The sequence below is a fragment of the Podarcis gaigeae genome (assembly GCF_964106915.1).
Source record: "Podarcis gaigeae genome assembly, chromosome: 15".
Classification (NCBI taxonomy): Eukaryota; Metazoa; Chordata; class Lepidosauria; order Squamata; family Lacertidae; genus Podarcis; species Podarcis gaigeae.
In genome coordinates this window covers 27,733,066-27,750,474 of record NC_139692.1, presented here as the reverse complement: position 1 = coordinate 27,750,474, position 17,409 = coordinate 27,733,066, and the positions used below count along the sequence as shown (strand labels likewise).

The following is a 17,409-nucleotide window of genomic DNA, read 5'->3' as shown; positions in this document are numbered from 1 at the left end:
TGGAAGGAGGAAATCATTTCTTGTCTCCCCCTCTCCTCCCTCGGATTCTCAGGTTTCCTCCTCCTGCTTTCTGCAAGGGCGAGTGTCCACACACAAAGCAGATGGTGTGAACCTTGGCCAGGATGTGGCTGGCTTGCAGGCTCGACCCTGGCAGGGTTACACACATCTGGTGTAGCTTTCCCCCTGCCTTTGGGGGGCAATCTGATTAGAAAGCGAGAAGCGAGAAACAACGCAGGGCCAGGAAGCGGATCCAACGGAGCAAAGGTTTTACTTGCAGGCTTTTGCAGAGAGCCGGGAGTCCCAGGAGCGACCGAGATGCCTCTTTTATGGATTATGCAGGGAGGGTGACGGAAGAAGCGAAGACACCACTTGTGACCCACCAGGCCAAGCCACAGTCTACCAGCTGTGTGTTCAGGGGCCTGCCAAGCCATTGGCGCTGCTCTTCAGACTGTTTTCTGCTAGCCCACGCAGAAGAGGTTTATCAAGCCCCTCGTGGGCCGCAGTACGCTGTTGATGAGCTGTGTTTGACCAGACATTGTGCAGGCATCTGCCGCAAGATGCAAGTCAAAAGGGGTTGTGCAATGAGCATCCCGGACAGGCTTGGGGAAATCTGATCTGGGGTGTGTGATGGGAAGCTTCAAGGAATGTCAATGAACACCTGAAGCTGCCTTGTTCTGAACGTTATATTAGCCTAGTATTGTTTACCATGATGGGCAGTGGCTTTCTGGCATCTCTCGTGTCTAAGGATCATAGCTCAATGGTACAGCATCAGCCTTGCATGCAGAAGGTGCCAGGGGCAATTTCCAGTAGGGTTGGCAGAGACCCCTGCATGATGTGTAATATGTGGCTAGGGAAGCAGGTGATGCTGTGGGTTAAACCACAGAACCTAGGACTTGCCGATCAGAAGGTCGGTGGTTCGAATCCCCACAACGGGGTGAGCTCCCATTGCTCGGTCCCTGCTCCTGCCAACCTAGCAGTTCGAAAGCACATCAAAGTGCAAGTAGATAAATAGGTACCGCTCCGGCGGGAAGGTAAACAGTGTTTCCGTGCATTGCTCTGGTTCGCCAGAAGCAGTTTAGTCATGCTGGCCACATGACCCGGAAGCTGTACGCCGGCTCCCTCGGCCAATAAAGTGAGATGAGCGCTGCAACCCCAGAGTCGGCCACGACTAGACCTAATGGTCAGGGGTCCCTTTACCTTTAATATGTGGCTGTCAGGGCACAGTGAGAGTGGCTCTCAGAGTCCTCTCTAGCAGACTTACAGGAAAACTCTGAGTTTCATTCCTATCATGTGCCTATCTAGCAAACATCCATTGTTGGTTTGACTGCAGTGTAAATATCCCACAGTGTAGACTAGTGTAGTTTAATTGTGATCAACCTTCGCAGACCCAGGACCCCCCTTTTGCCCGTGCATGTGTTTGGGGACCCACTTCTTAATTCCTTACCGTCTATCTTTATGGTTATAGGGCTGCTGTTGTGACCCACCTTTGGTCAGGCTGGAGAGAAATTGGATTCAGCTCCAAGCAAAAGATGACCCTACCTGATCTGCATTGTCCCAATCCATACACAAACCAAAACAGAGCCATCCTTTGACATTTGCACTTCTCTGAATTTTGCAATGCAACTTGCCAGGAAAACAATACATTCAAAATGCATATATTGCTGTAGAGTGTCCATATGCATGCACACATTAGTGAAAAGCATTATATGAGGAGAAACTGATGAGGCATTTATCCTCCCTGTTTCTTTTCCTAAAGGCTTTTTGCTGCCATGACAGCCATATCTTCTTTGCAAATAATGCCCCTGGAAGATGCTGTGTCAATGACTTGGTCTCCTTCCACTCCTGGGTTTAGGGTGGCAGTGGCCTTGGAATGTGCTGGGTGCCTCTCCAATGTCTGCTATCATCAATCTGAAGTGCAAACCCACAGAGAATTTCTGTATGGACTTTGGTGACTGACTAGGGATGGGGGAATAATTGATACAGTTTGCATTTGAAGCCAAATCTATTCAGTCCACATGCTCTGAAACATTATGAAAACCGAAACACAGACATCCTTTAAAATATGCACTCGTCTGGATTTTATGATGCAGTTCCCCAACCAAACAGTGTTTACAAAAATGCATATATTTCAAGGAAGTGTGCATAAATAGGAATATATTAGTGAAAATAGCATGCAAAAATGCAGGCAAAATATGTTCAAAATTGCATACACAAATATGTTTGAGGCCGGAGGAACATTGCCCAGCTGTGAGGAGTGAAGGCCATTCCCTGCAAAGGTCTTTCCTCCTGACCTAGGGGGCTGGGCCCACACTCACCAGCCCCACTGAAGAGGCTCCTCATGAGGTTGGAGGAACATCACCTGGCTAAAGTTTTATTGATTGATTGATTTTAACATGCTGTACCCCACTTTGACATTTTAAATAAATAAATAAATAAATTTTTATTAGGAGACATTTGCACTAAAATGTAATATTTTTTTTTAAGTTTAAAAAAATGCAACTTGCCGTAGAAGCGTGGGAATTTAAGAACGGAAACATGAGAAACGGAGAGAACTGAAATCGCCAGATGCTTCCATCCCTATGGCTGACCAAATAATTTAGATTACACACTCAGCCCCCCATGAAATCACTGGAGAGGTGACTGGTTGGACACCTTGGTTAACTGTGAACTTTGTTGCCCAAAGGCTGCTGGAGATACTCTCTGTGGTTTTCAAATGACAACTGTTTCTCCTTCTAGGACACGTGTTCAACATGCCCCATGACAACGTGAAGGTCTGTGAGGAGGTCTTTGGAAGGCTGAGGACCAACCACATGATGTCGCCCACTCTTATCCAGATTGACCGCATCAGCCCTTGGTCGGCTTGCAGCGCTGCCATCATCACCGACTTCCTGGACAGCGGACATGGTGAGCAGGGGATAGGGAGTAGGTAGGTGAAAAGGGGCGAGTGAAGGAGGCATTTGGGTGCCAGGACTGGGTTCCACCCTGTGTATTGCTTTGTTTTCAAAGCTAGCCAGAATTAGGAGGTACCTTACTTTGAAATTTGCTGGGCGTCCATAGCAGTGAATGCTAAATAGTTCCAGGCCTGAAGGATAGCAGTGGAAAGGCATGTCTGGAAGACCAAGGAGATTGGTTAGGCCAAAGCTTCTGCTCCGCAGTTCCCATTCTTCTCCCTGGCAATGATGAAGGCTGGAGCTTATGAAGAGAAAACATATGGAGGCCTCCGAGTGCAGCATTTGTTCCACCACTAGTGAACTGAGTCCTACCAGCCTCTTGGTTGTCATCCAGTCATGGCATTTGATATGAGTGCAAGTCTCTCTCTGCCTCCTGCCTCCAGACCACCGTTTGGCCAGAAGCTGCCGGGAAGATTGACATATAAGGCACCACCTTTCTATAGAGCTGCCGCTGAATTTTGCCCAAAGTGTAATTTTGAGGTGGATATTGGAGGTTCATTCTCAAGTAAAGCCCCCAATGGATTTTGGAGTCTCCTGCTCAGTTGGAGCACCCAACCATTTCAGTAAGACAAACAAAATTTCCCAGAGGGGTTCTGCAGATCTCTACAGACTTTGGCCCACAGAAAATATGAATGTGTATTGTTGGTCAAACTGTACACTTTGCGTGCCATCCTTTGTTCCTTGCCAGCACTGCTGGGAATCTCAGAGCTGGTGAAGGAAGCCTTTATTTGTTGAGCAAAGTTGCTGGGACCTGGGCTTAGAATTGCCAAAGGATTTTGCCTAAAGTGAATCTGAAGGTTCTTGCTTGAGAAAAAACATTTGAGACATTGCCGGTCAATCAAAACCTTTTATCAAGGCTAGGGGAACTTCTCCAGTGAGTTCTGTACATCACTACCATGTTATTGTACGGTCAAAATGGTGGTGTGGCTCTGCTTTTAATGAGTGTGAGGCATGAGGCCTCAGCAAATGATGGGCCTAGAGAACCAGGGATGTCAGAGAGGCTTCAGTCCAACTGCCTCCAAGGTTGGAGTCATCAAGAACTGACCCAGATGACTTGGCCTGCTCCTCTGGTTTTGTTAAACAATTTATACCGGGAGGGCTGCAAGTCTTTAAAAATGCAAAACCTGTATGCTGCTTGAAACAGCTGTGTTATGCCCTACCCCCCGAATTGTGTTACGACAGCTCTACTTCACTGGTTTTTGAAGCCTTCCTACATTAATTTAATTCGTGAGATTTTTACATCCCCTTCCAATACAGATGTCCAAAGCAGTATACTATATAATACAGTGGTACCTCGGGTTAAGAACTTAATTCGTTCCAGAGGTCCGTTCTTAACCTGAAACTGTTCTTAACTTGAAGCACCACTTTAGCTAATGGGGCCTCCTGCTGCTGCCGCACGATTTCTGTTCTCATCCTGAAGCAAAGTTCTAAACCTGAGGTACTATTTCTGGGTTAGCGGAGTCTGTAATCTGAAGCGTATGTAACCTGAAGTGTATGTAACCCAAGGTACCATTGTAGTCATTTGCACCTCCAGTGCCCCCTGACCTCCCCTTGCCTCTTAGAACACCCCTAGGTAATCCCACCACCCCCAGGGGGTGTCAACTCTACTGGTACCACTCTACTGCAAATAATAATCTATTTTTTTTTTTAAATGTTATAAAAGTAAAATGGACAAGTAAGCAATCAGTAGATGGGGGAAAGCGTATTAGCAGACCCAGTTGGTTGAAAGTGCTGCAGTAAAGGAAGGTCCTACCTGTTCCTGGACGGAAGGCCTTGCTGGGCTTGTCCTTACGAAACTCAGTCTGGCCTTTGGCGACTGTGCATGTGAGTGGGAGTGGGGAGCTGGCTCCCCTGACTCTTTTTCTGCCATCTCCAATTCATGTTTGTAGGTGTAAGATGGTATAGTCCTTCGAGGTCTGTACCATCTCCATTTTGTAGATGATGATTCAAAACATGAGATTTTGTTGCATCAGAGAGACATACAATCCCAAAACTTCTTCTTGATGATGCGAGGTTTGCCATTTAAAAAAAATAAAAACAAATCAGGGAAATTTTTTTTAGAAACAGACTCATCCCAAGATGGAACTGGCCGTCTCTGGATTGAGCAATCTATTTATTTGAGTTAGTATTGCAATTTAGGGCAGAGTTCCCTTGACCGAGACTGCAAGTTCCATATGGATTGTCACCTTTAAAATGCACTTGATTTATTTCCTTTGTAGCTCATCTTTAATGGAATTCAAGGAGAGGTACCTAGAGTTCTCAGGTGGTTCCTCATGAGGGAACCTCTGCCTTAGTGTCATGTGACTTCAAACCACATCCTGGAACAACACCCACAGAGCAGAGCTGGGGAACCTCCAGATGCAATTCCCACCACTTGTGGCCACTGGACAGGCTGGCTGGGGTTGATGGGAGTTGGAGTCCAACAGCATCTGGAGGGCCACAGATGAGCCACTCCTACCATATTTGGATACGAAGCCTTTGACTTACATTCATTGGTCTTGAATGTCTCACTGGCTTCTTTTCATAGAATTGCAGAGTTGGAAGAGACCCTCTGCTTATCAGCCTCCAAGCTCTTTCTGTCAGAAAGCTCTTCCTGATGTTTAGCCAGAATCTCCCTTCTTTTAACTTCAATACATTGCTTCAGGTCCTAGCCTCCAGAGCAGGAGAAAACAAGCTTGCTTCATCCTCCATGTGACAGCCTTTGAGATATCGGAATATGCCTATGCATTTCTCCTCTCATCCAGGCTAAACATACCCAATTCCCTCAAATGTTCCTCATCAGGCTTGGTTTCCAGACCCTTGACCATCTTGGTCACCCTCCTCTGCACAGCTTTCAGCTTGTCAACATCCTTCTTAAACTGTGGTGCCAGAACAGAACATAGTATTTCAGGTGTTCAGGTATTCTGACCAAGGCAGTATAGAAGAGTTTGGATTTGATATCCTACCTGAAGGAGTCTCAAAGTGGCTAACATTTTCCTTTCCCTTCCTCCCCCACAACAAACACTCTGTGAGGTGACTGGGGCTGAGAGACTTCAAAGAAGTGTGACTGGCCCAAGGTCACCCAGCAGCTGCATGTGGAGGAGCGGAGACGCGAACCCGGTTCCCCAGATTACGAGACTACCGCTCTTAACCACTACACCACACTAGCAGAGCCCTTGATCATCATCAACATTGTCATTATTTGTTGAATTTATATACCGCCATATATCCACAGGTCTCATGATCATGTTGAAAGTGCATCTGATCTTCTTTACAGTCCCTCTGGGAGCCGTTCTGTACGACATCTGCGACACACATCCAGTAGAGCTGTGTGTACGCGTAAGCAGAGTTCGGCAGAAAGCTAGACTGTTTAGGAATGTGGCAACTTACTTGCTTGGGGAAGCTGTCAAAATCTATGAAGTCTCTCTTTTGCTGACTTCCTCCCCGTTCCCCTCCTCTCCCTCCCTCTTCCAGGCGACTGCCTCTTGGATGAACCCACCAAGCCCATCCCACTGCCTGAAGACCTCCCTGGTTCCAACTACAACCTCAACCAGCAGTGTGAGCTGGCCTTTGGCATGGGCTCCAAGCCCTGCCCATACATGCAGTACTGCACCAAGCTGTGGTGCACAGGGAAGGCACGGGGACACATCATGTGCCAGACACGCCATTTCCCTTGGGCGGATGGCACCAGCTGTGGAGAAGGGAGGTTCTGCCTGAAGGGTGTCTGTGTCGAGAGGCATAACATCAGTAAGTACCGGGTGAGTACCTGTTGGCTCCGTACTGAGGATGTGGCTTGGGGAGGGCTGATATCTGTGGAGGTCTAAACCATGGGTAAGCAAACTAAGGCCCGGGGGCCGGATCTGGCCCAATTGCCATCTTAATCCGGCCCATGGATGGTCCGGGAATCAGTGTGTTTTTACATGAGTAGAATGTGTCCTTTTTATTTGAAATGCATCTCTAGGTTATTTACGGGGCATAGGAATTCATTTTTTCCCTTCAAAATATAGTCCGCCCCCCCACAAGGTCTGAGGGACAGTGGACCGGCCCCCTGCTGAAAAAGTTTGCTGACCTCTGGTCTAGACTTATGCGTTACAAAGCTCTAAATCATGTAAATGAAACAGATGTGTGAAACGCATCTTAACCTCTTCCATTGACTAAGCCGAGGGCTTTAGAGAATTTGAATCTTTGACAGCCTTCTGAGATTTCACTGGCCATCACTGACACACTTCCTCTTTTACAGGCGTAACAGCTAGAAACTTGCTTTAAACATACAAACAAACAAAACCAAACAAACCCTAAAAGCTGAGCTTCTCAAAGCGCTGAATTCTCCACCCAGTATTAACTGCATGCTTGCACAGAATCAAGGAGTTCACGAGTTCTGCATGAAGGGGTTCCCCAGAGGTAGTGATGCTAGAAACCTATCCCTTTTCTTTCCACTGATTTTTTTTTTTTTTTTGCCATTGTATGTTTGGGATGCTTAGCAGCGAGAGCAGATTGCAATTTGTGCAGTGCTGATCACTATCCTTGCTCCACGTTGCATGTGCCTTATTTTTGTTGGAGGGGCACACAATTAAGGTTGAAGCAGATTGGTTGATGGATCAATTGGTCACATTTGCATTGGAATAAAAACAGCTTCCGAGCAGAAAGCAGAGTTGCATGCTTGTGCCTTAGCAGGCAGGCATCAGAAGAGGCATTGCCTCTTGTGTGAGGAAGAAGGGGTACTACTGGAGAGGATGCTTGCCATCTACAGACTTTTACAGTGGTACTTGGTTTAAGAACAGCTTGGTTTATGAACAACTTGGATTAAGAACACTGCAAACCCGGAAGTAGGTATTTTGGTTTGTGAACTTTGCCTTGGAAGCAGAACATGTTCTGCTTCCTGTTGAGTGTGTTCCATTTGTAAATTGAGTCTCCCGCTGCTATGGGAAAGCACGCCTTGGTTTAAGAACGGTTTGATTTAAGAACGGACTTCCGGAATGGATTAAGTTCGTAAGCCAAGGTACCACTGTACAATGATTGCACCACCACCATCATCCAGAGTACCAGAGTACTATTTAAGCCTACCGCAAGGGTTTACATTAATTACATATTGATTTAATTACATAATGAATTTTCATAATTGCATGTCATCAGGGCCTTTTCACTCAGTTCCAGCACCTGTCAGGTGTTCATGATGAGTTCTGGCACCTCTTTTTCAAGAAAAATAGCACTGCATGTCATGTCATCCACAAGTGTGGCCATATCTGGACCAGGGATGGGGAACTTGTGGCTCTCCAGGTGTTGCTAGACTACAACTCCCATCATCCCCTGGTCATTGGTTGTGTTGGCTGCGTCTGTTGGGAGTTGGAGTCTGACATCTGAATGGGGCCACAGGTTACCCATCAATACAATGCAAGACTGAATTGTTGGGCACTGCATGCACAACTGATTTGATTAATTGCTTGCTGGCTTCTCTCTCTTGTCCTTTACTTGTAGAGCAGGAGATAATATTACTGAAGCTACTGACTACAGAGAAGGGTGTTTTGCACATGCTCAAAAGATAGCCTTTTCTTGCCTAACATGCCTTGAGCAAACCATGGCATACAAAGTTCATGCTGTTGTTGTAGTTGTTTTTATCAAGGCTAGTGATAAATCCTAAGTAGAAATGTGATGAATATAATTAAGCTGTGGCGTTGGCTGTGGGTTTCACGTCTGCCTCTCTGCGGTGCGCCTTGGCAGGTGGATGGCAACTGGGGGAAATGGGCGCCCTACGGCCAGTGCTCTCGGACCTGTGGCGGAGGAGTCCAGCTGGCAAAGCGGGAATGCAACAACCCGCCCCCTGCCAACGAAGGGAAGTACTGTGAAGGAGTGAGAGTGAAGTACCGCTCTTGCAGTCTGGACCCCTGCTCTGATTCAGGTGAGCTTTGCAAAGGGGTGGGCCTGGCTGAGAGCCAGTGAATGCTCTGAGACCATCTGAGGCTGCAGCTTGGGTGGAGCCAGTGATTGGTTTCGGAGCATCTTCTTGCCACCTGCACCAGCTTCTGCTGCCACCACCACCTGATGATTGACAATGCCTGTCACTGGACAGCAATGTGTGGACTGAACTTTTTGTGACTGTTGCTATATGCATATTTTCAATTTGCAGTTGTTTTAATTACTTATTTAATTTTGTTGTACATTGCCCTGGACTATGTTTGAAGAAGAGTGATTCAGTAATAATAGTAATAATTAATAAATATCTGAGGCTGAAGCACCGATGAATCTAAGCAGATGACGAGACAGGCAAATCCTGGATGACAGACTACTGGGGGGAAATAATTACAAGAACAGGATATAGTAAAAGCGAACATATAGTATATGATTTCTCATATTAAAAATATATGGGAAATGAAACTCAGTGCTATTTTTTCCAAATAATTTTTTATTAGTTTTCCAATATTCCCCTAATAGTAGCTGAATTATAACAATATCAAAACTCAGTACTTTGTTGGTCCCCTGCAGTCATTCCAAACTGTACCTTAAATACCAGACTCTGACCATTGGGCCACGCTGTCCGGGGCTGATGGGAGCTGGAATCCAACTTCACCTGGAGGGCAACAGGTTCTTGTATCCCTGCTATCCCTATGTAAACTCATTTATACAACATGCTTCTTTTATGAGACTTTGGCCCTCCTTCAAGTGTAACCTGCATCATATAATGCATGCAGCAAAGTGACCTGCCTTCTTCAAAACAATGGTCACTTGGAGGAGACCCTAAATCAAGGGCAGGGAGGTGACGGAGCATCTCCTTTGCGTGCAGAAGGACCCAGGTTCAACCCCTGGAGACTCCAGGCTGGGCTGGAAACACTTCTGCCTGAAAGAGCTGTGTAGGCAATACTAAACCCAATAGACCAACAGTCTGAGTTAATATAAGGCAAGCTTCCTTTGTTCCTTTGGACAACTCCAGCTCCCATCAGCCCAAGCAAGCAATAGCAATAGCCAGAGATGATGGGTATTGTAGTTCAACCACATCTGGAGGGCCACAGGCCTCAAAGAGTTTTCTCAACCACTGTCTGCAATCATGAGCATGTGTGAAATAGACATGGCAGGTGAAATAGCACATCAAACACTGGGGATGGCTCTGACACTCAGTGGAGAGTCGCTACATGATGGCATAACTTGATAACTTGTTTACATGTGTGAATCAGCCCCAAAGGGTTGTTTCTTTTTCTTTTTTTAACTGCATGAAATTGTTTTCACACAGTCCCCGGGAAGAGCTTTCGGGAAGAGCAGTGCGAGGCTTTCAATGGCTACAACCACAGCACAAACCGGCTCACGGCCACAGTCTCTTGGGTCCCCAAGTATTCCGGAGTGTCTCCTCGCGACAAGTGTAAGCTGATCTGTAGAGCGAATGGAACAGGGTACTTCTACGTCTTGGCTCCAAAGGTGAGCTGGGATCCCAAACCGTGGTCTCTTTGGTAAATTGGGAGAGGAAGACCGATGTGAGGGCAAAGGCTGTTTGCAGAGTTGGCTTGAGCGGGGATGGAAGGGGAGTGATATGCAGTGCAAAATTTAATCAGCGATAATGTGTTTCTGCACACTTTCAAGTAAGAACCAAGGAGAATTAATAACTGGAAAGAACTGTTGTCAGAGAAAGAACATATGAGGTTGTTTTGATTAAATGTTACTTGAAATATAAATAAACTTCCCCCGTTGAGCTAAATGGAGGTGTTCTGGAATCACCTGAATGATGTGGATCGTAATCTGGATTTGCATGAATCATACACTGTGGTCTAAACCATGGAGCCTAGCGCTTGCTGATCAGAAGGTCGGCGGTTCGAATCCCCGCGATGGGGTGAGCTCCTGTTGTTTGGTCCCAGCTCCTGCCCACCTAGGAGTTCAAAAGCATGTCAAAGTGCAAGTAGATAAATCGGTACCACTCCGGCGAGAAGGTAAACGGCATTTCCGTGTACTGCTCTGGTTCACCAGAAGCAGCTTAGTCGTGCTGGCCATATGACCCAGAAGTTGTCTGTGGACTAATGCTGGCTCCCTCGGCCTATGGAGCGAGATGAGCGCTGCAATCCCAGAGTCGTCCACGACTGGACCTAATGGTCAGGGGTACCTTTACCTTTACCTTTACCTTACCTGCAACCTAGTGATGCTTCACTTGCCCTTAACCCCACACATTTGGTATAGCCGTACTGGGATGCAAACACAACATAAAGGATGTGTCCCAAACCATTCCATCTTCATGGGTGGAAAATCGGCATTCTGCATTCCAGTACAAGTGTGCATTGGGCTCTGCTATTGTTCAGGACTAGTTCTAGTCATGGTGCCATTCTTTCAAGGGGAGTATAATAGCATACCTGCCTTCCAACCAGATGTCTGTGGTAAACCCACATGTAGGACCACAGTACAAGAGCTTTCTCCCCTCCTGTGATTTCCAGCAACTGGCCTTCAGAAGCATTGGTGCCCCCAACCAGGAGGTAGAGCATGGCAAGTAGGCATTCCTAGCCCTCTCCTCCATGCATTTGTCTAATCCATTTTTTTAACTGCCACTAGGTTGGTGGCCACCACTGCCTCCTGTGGCAATGAGTTCCATAGTTTAACTGTGCATTGCATGAATAAGTGTGTACTTTTATCTGCCCAGGTGGTGGATGGCACGCCATGTTCCCCAGATTCCACTTCGCTGTGCGTCCAGGGCAAATGTATCAAGGCTGGATGCGATGGGAGACTGGGCTCCAAAAAGAAGTATGACAAATGCGGCGTGTGTGGTGGAGACAACAAGACCTGCAAGAAGGTCTCCGGCTTGTTCACCAAACCCATGTGAGTGAGCTTCTTATTTAAAAACCTCTGCCTGCTTCCAGGGAGAGGAATGTAGACACAGCTAAGTGAGGCAGCACCCAGTCTGTGTGCAGAAAGTCTGAGGTCAGACCTCTGGCATGCAATGTAGAAAACCACCTTATGTCACGTCTCACCATAGGTCCATCTAGCTCAGGGATGTCAACACTGACTGGCAGCAGCTCTCCAAGCCCTACCCAGAGATGCCAGGGATTGAATCTGAGACCTTCTGCATGCAAAGCAGATGCTCTGCCCCTGAGCTGTAGGAAAGTGTTGGGAAAGAGCCCTGCTTGAGATCCTGGGGGGCTTTCTGTAGATATTACTGACTACACCCAACAAATGTCTGATTCAGACCATAGAAGGCTGGATTTGAATAATGGAGAATAAGTATCAACATTTAGAGTGGGGGGTGGTGGGGAGATGCTATTGGGCTCCCAGCAGCTGCATCCAGTCAGGGATGGTGGGAGTTGCAAAGCCACATTGGCTACTATTGCTGCCCAGCTCAAGACATCTTCTGTATGTTTATTTTAAGCTTTCTTAGAGAAGGCACAATTTATGTTGCAAAATGACTATCGACATCTAGTTTAGAAGGGAAGTGCTGGTTTCAAAGCCAGTTTCAGCTGATGCCCTCTTATGGGGCTCTTGGAGGGCAGGCTGTGGCTCTCTGATTAGCACTGGAAGGTGAGCCTCCATTTAAATTTCCCGCAATGCCCTAGAATGACATTCATACCATACATTTAAAGTGCTATGATACTACTTTAAACAATCATGGCTTCCCTCAGGGAATTCTGGAAGATGTGGTTTGCTAGGCATTGTTATGAAACCCCTATTTCCCTCCCAGAGTTGCAGTTCCCAGAGTTCCCTGCAAAGAGGGATTGATTGTTAAACCACTCTGGGAATGGCAGCTCTGTGATGGGGTCTCCGAACAACTCTCAGCACCATTAACTAAGGACAGTTCTCAGGATACTTTGAGTGGGAAGGAGCCATGACTGTTTAAAGTAGTATCATAGTGCTCTAAATGTGTGGTGTCACCCTTCTGACTCCAAAGGCTCACAGTAGGCTTCCCATCAACTGCTTGAGGATGCTGTTGCTAATTCTGGGCCCAACTGGCTCAAAAGCTTCCATCCTGAGATGTTCTGAGACTGAATTCTGCACTCCATGCAAGCCCTATGCTGTGTGAACTTGCTAACTTGTATCACATCTAATCTCTCCCCCCCCTTCTCATCCAGGCATGGCTACAACTTTGTGGTGCTCATCCCAGCAGGAGCTTCCAGCATTGACATCCGGCAGCGGGGCTACAAGGGCTTGGTCAGTGATGACAACTACCTGGCTGTGAAAAACGGGCACGGCAAATACCTCCTGAATGGGCATTTCATCGTCTCGGCAGTAGAGAGGGACCTGATGGTCAAGGGGAGCGTGTTGCGCTACAGTGGAACCGGGACAGCTGTGGAGAGCCTCCAAGCCTTTATGCCCATCCAGGAACCATTGACGGTGGAAGTGTTGTCCGTGGGGAAGATGACCCCGCCTCGGGTCCGCTACTCTTTCTACTTGCCCAAAGAAAGCAGGGAGGACAAGTCCTCATACCGCAAAGATGGGAAGCGCCCGCCGGTCCTCACCAACAGCATCCTCACCCTCTCCAACCGCCTTGATCCTGGCAGACCGGATTACAAACGCCCCTCTTACAAGTGGGCCACCACCAGCTGGGAGGACTGCTCGGTCACCTGTGGCAATGGGCTGCAGAAGCGCATGGTGCAGTGTCGCGATGCTCTTGGCCAGGCGGCGTCTGCGTGTGATGCCACTCAGCGGCCTACTGACATCAGGATATGTGGGGACCCCTGCCCGGTGTGGGAGGCCTCCTCCTGGTCGCCGTGCTCAAAAACATGTGGCCGGGGTTTCAAGCGACGCATGCTGAAGTGCATGGGCAGGGGGGCCGTCCTGCTGCCCCGCGACCGCTGCAACCTCAGGAAGAAGCCACAGGAGCTGGACTTTTGCACCCTGAGGCCGTGCTGACCGGGCTGGACCCTTGTATTGACCAAGGCCTAATGAGCATAATTCTGGCTCTTGATGATCAAGTGGCTGAAAGTGTAAAAAAAAGAAAAAAATAGCCTCCGGGGGGAGGGAAAAGGGAGTTGATTGAGTGGAGTGGGATCTGTTACATAGTGCATTTGGACGAACTAAAGGATTCTGAATGGGCCGAAAGAGAGAGAGAATGAGAGCAAGCAAGGGAGAGTGCCAATGAGAAGGGGCTGAGTAGGAGGGTTTGACGATCTGGGCGCTCAGTGGTGAAGCAGGAATAAACAACTACCTCGAAGCTGCCAAACCACCCAATCTCTGCCTCGCATGGTCAACCTGCAGTCATGAAGTAGAAAGGCAAGATCGGAGATTGAGAGAAATTGCCGTCCAAGATGGACCAGAGACAATGGCGACCGTTCCTTAGAGTCATGGCCCCAGCCTATTCCGAAATACAAAGGGGTCATCTCCTATTGGGGACCCATCACCCTCCCATTCTAAAGGACCATAAGGGATTACCATTGCACCCACAGCAAAATGCAAGGCTTTCCAACCGGTACAGTAAGGTACCTCCAAGGCCGACCAGCCCTGATGCGTTGTGGGTCTCTAGAAATTCCCACCCCCTTGTTACTTTCCGGCTTCTGTGCAGGGCTGACGATGGATGGGTTGCTTTACTTCTGTTTATGTTTACGGGCCAAACGTGTAGGTTTAAATGGTGCTTGACCTCTTTTTCTATTCTTTTTTGTCTTTCTTGGTTGAAGTAAACCATTTGTTTGTTGCCTATTTCCCTTGGAACAACCCCTATAGCAGTTTGAGGGGGCATTTTATCTCTCCAACACATGCACAATGGAGTGAGAAAACCCAGATTCTTCTCTTCTTAGGAGTTATTCATAAGCCACACCTCTTCCAAATTCATTGCTGTATTATGAGTATTTCCAGAGATTGCAGTAAGCCTCTGCAAAATACCTGTGAATCTGAACGCCTCTTTCTCTGAAGTGCTCTGGATATTTGCCAAGCTGACTTTGTACTGTGCATGAAAAATCTTTAAGGGCCAAACTGAGTTTCCTGCAGCCATCCTTGTGTGCTACTTGAACAATTTGCAGGGAAGGGGGAAATCATACGGTCAGGTGGATATTTACAGCTGCTTTGATGCCTGGGGCTAAGTCAACCATTATACTAAGGATATACTGAAGAGGTGGTCCCCATTACTCCACTTCTGATATCTGGAGCTTATTAGTGTGATATTGCACCTTAAGGTTTTCGTCTTTAACTCTCCAGGCAGTAATGCTATGGTTGTTCCCTTTTAGTGAGAATCGCATGCTTGTTCCCACCATGAGACGAGAGGCCATAGCTTAGTGGTAGAGCATCTGCTTGGCATGTGGAAGGTCCCAGGTTCAATCCCTGGCAACTCCAAATTGGACTGGGAGAAGCCCTGGTTTGAAATTCTAGGGAATGGCAGTCGTCCCCCCCCCTCCAATAAAAAATTGTTGCTGCTGTTAAACAGCAAATCAGCCAGAGATCTCCCAGTCAACCTGCCTTTTGCCCATCCATGTCTTAGTGCCCCTACGCCCTTCAGTTCAACTCTGCTAGTGCCTTTTCATCTGTCTGCAAATGGGTGAATCAACACCACCTTTCTCTCCAAGTTATTTTCATTGGATGTAAGGTGGTCAATAGCTTTCATAGCATTGTAGAGTTGGAAGGTACCCCCAAGGTTCATCTAGTCCAGCCTGCTGCAATGCAGCAACCACAGTGAAAGGATCCCTGACAGATAGCCCCACCTCCACTTCTGTTTAAGAACCTTCAATGAAGGAGAATCCACCATGTTCCCAGGTGGCCCATTCCACTGCTGAACAGCTCTTAGCACCAGAGGTTTAGTTGGAATCACCTTTCTTATCATTTGAATCAATTGGTTCAGGTCCTCCTCTCTGGAGCAGCAGAAAATTAGCTGGCTCCCTCTCCCATGTGATAGTCAGCCATCTTCAAATATCTAAACGGTTATCATATCACCTCTCAGTCACCTCCAAGTCAAACATGCCCAACTCCCTCATGGGAGTGTTCCTCATAAGGCTTCGTTTCCATACCCTTCATCATCTTGATAGAGTCCCTTCCACTTTGTTTGTTTCTCTGCCACATGTAGCAAATAGAGGCACTCTTGATTTCAAAATGGTGCTGATTCTATGGTATTTGGGGATGGGGATTTCTGTTGACTAAAAACAGTGGCATTTCCACTTCTTCCTTAACCGATTGTTTACAAGGTTGTAAAATGGAATTATATATTAAGAGAGGTTGTGAATTCAGGTCGCTGGGCCTGATATTCTGCTTGTCCTCACACGCTTGGTGTGTTCCATTGAAACTAAGAGATCTGCAGCGATAGACAAAGAACTTGAGAATGGGATCAGAACTTCTGGGTTTATTTATTTTCTTCTATAGATGCTGAGAAGAAAAAAATTGTGAAAGTATCAGGTATATATATATTTACAACATGGAGGACATTGGGAAAGTCACTGGGTGGGGCAAAATGGTTTCAGTTGACATTCTTCTCTAAAAGCACCATGTGGCCAAAGTTCTAGAGCTAGGCCCTCAAAATTCTAGACCTGGCTGTCCCTGTGGGCAACCAGTTACACCTGTCAAAACATATTAGTACAGCTCTAGATGACAGAGATGGGGAACCTGTAGTACTCCAGATGTTGATGGACTCTATCAGTCCCAGCCAGCTTAGCCAGTGGCCAAGGATAGTCACAGATAGGGGGCCAATAACATTGAGAGGCCACATGTACCTTACCTTAGGCTTTAGGTCTTCGTACACCACAGGTGTACATTGCATTTATATCAGTTTTACCAGGCTTGCAAGTAGTTGCTTGCCTGTCTGCCAGTGAAGAGTAAGGAAAAGAACCACAAAGGAGTAGCAGAGTTACATATGGTATGATGGGTTAGTACACCTTGCAAATTTACTTGCAATGGTGTAGTTTGGCGTGGAGGAGTCTCGAATAGAAATCTCACCCTTTTGCAGAACTACAGCTCTCTGGGGGAGACAGAAGGATGTGCTCTTAATTCTGTAATGCAGATATCACATCTGTGACTTGTACAGACTTCAAACTGACTTTCTGACTTCTCTGAAAATGCATTTTAATTTGTGTTGGGGTTTTTTTTTTTAAACTGTTGTCTTCTGCCATGCCCAGTAATCCAGCCTTTGATGGCTTCAGAGGCTTCCCTTTATCAAAACGGTTGGTTTCCATCAACTATGCAGCACTGACATCCTTGCCCATTGCAGTGTGTTTGGGAAGGGAGGGGCTTTTGATTTTTGTTAAAGATATGATTCTTTTGCAAGATATACAGCAAAAGGATGGAAATGCCTATTGTACTGGCTGCTTTGTGTATACCATGTATACTATGTGTTGGTCTCTGCTGTTTGTGTGTGGATAGCAAACCTAAAATAAAACTGTTAAGTATTTAAACAATCTGGCTGTTGCACAGTTTTTTGGGTCCTGGTGCACATATAATCACTGAAGGGCACATTGCATCTTCTATAATCTATATTACGAACTTTCAGATTTCAAAAGGTTTGTATTCTATTTATCTATACTGTTTATATTCTGATACCCTACAAGTGGTGTGCATGACACGCACTACAGAAAAGGTAAAAATCGGTCAGAACTCTAAAATCAGACCC

At 46.8% G+C, this 17,409-nt stretch overlaps 1 protein-coding gene across 1 annotated transcript in view; it reads left to right on the top strand.

Moving 5' to 3' along the window:
* Positions 1-17,197, top strand: part of ADAMTS15 (ADAM metallopeptidase with thrombospondin type 1 motif 15) — a 42,119-nt gene extending 24,922 nt beyond the window's left edge. Inside the window, exons 3-8 of the mRNA XM_083714435.1 lie at positions 2,737-2,904; positions 6,405-6,688; positions 8,649-8,826; positions 10,153-10,334; positions 11,539-11,714; positions 12,959-17,197. Coding sequence (XP_083570561.1) covers positions 2,737-2,904; positions 6,405-6,688; positions 8,649-8,826; positions 10,153-10,334; positions 11,539-11,714; positions 12,959-13,739 — 1,769 coding nt within the window. The 3' untranslated portion in view covers positions 13,740-17,197. The remainder of the gene's footprint in view (positions 1-2,736; positions 2,905-6,404; positions 6,689-8,648; positions 8,827-10,152; positions 10,335-11,538; positions 11,715-12,958) is intronic.
* Positions 17,198-17,409: the final 212 nt, after the last annotated feature.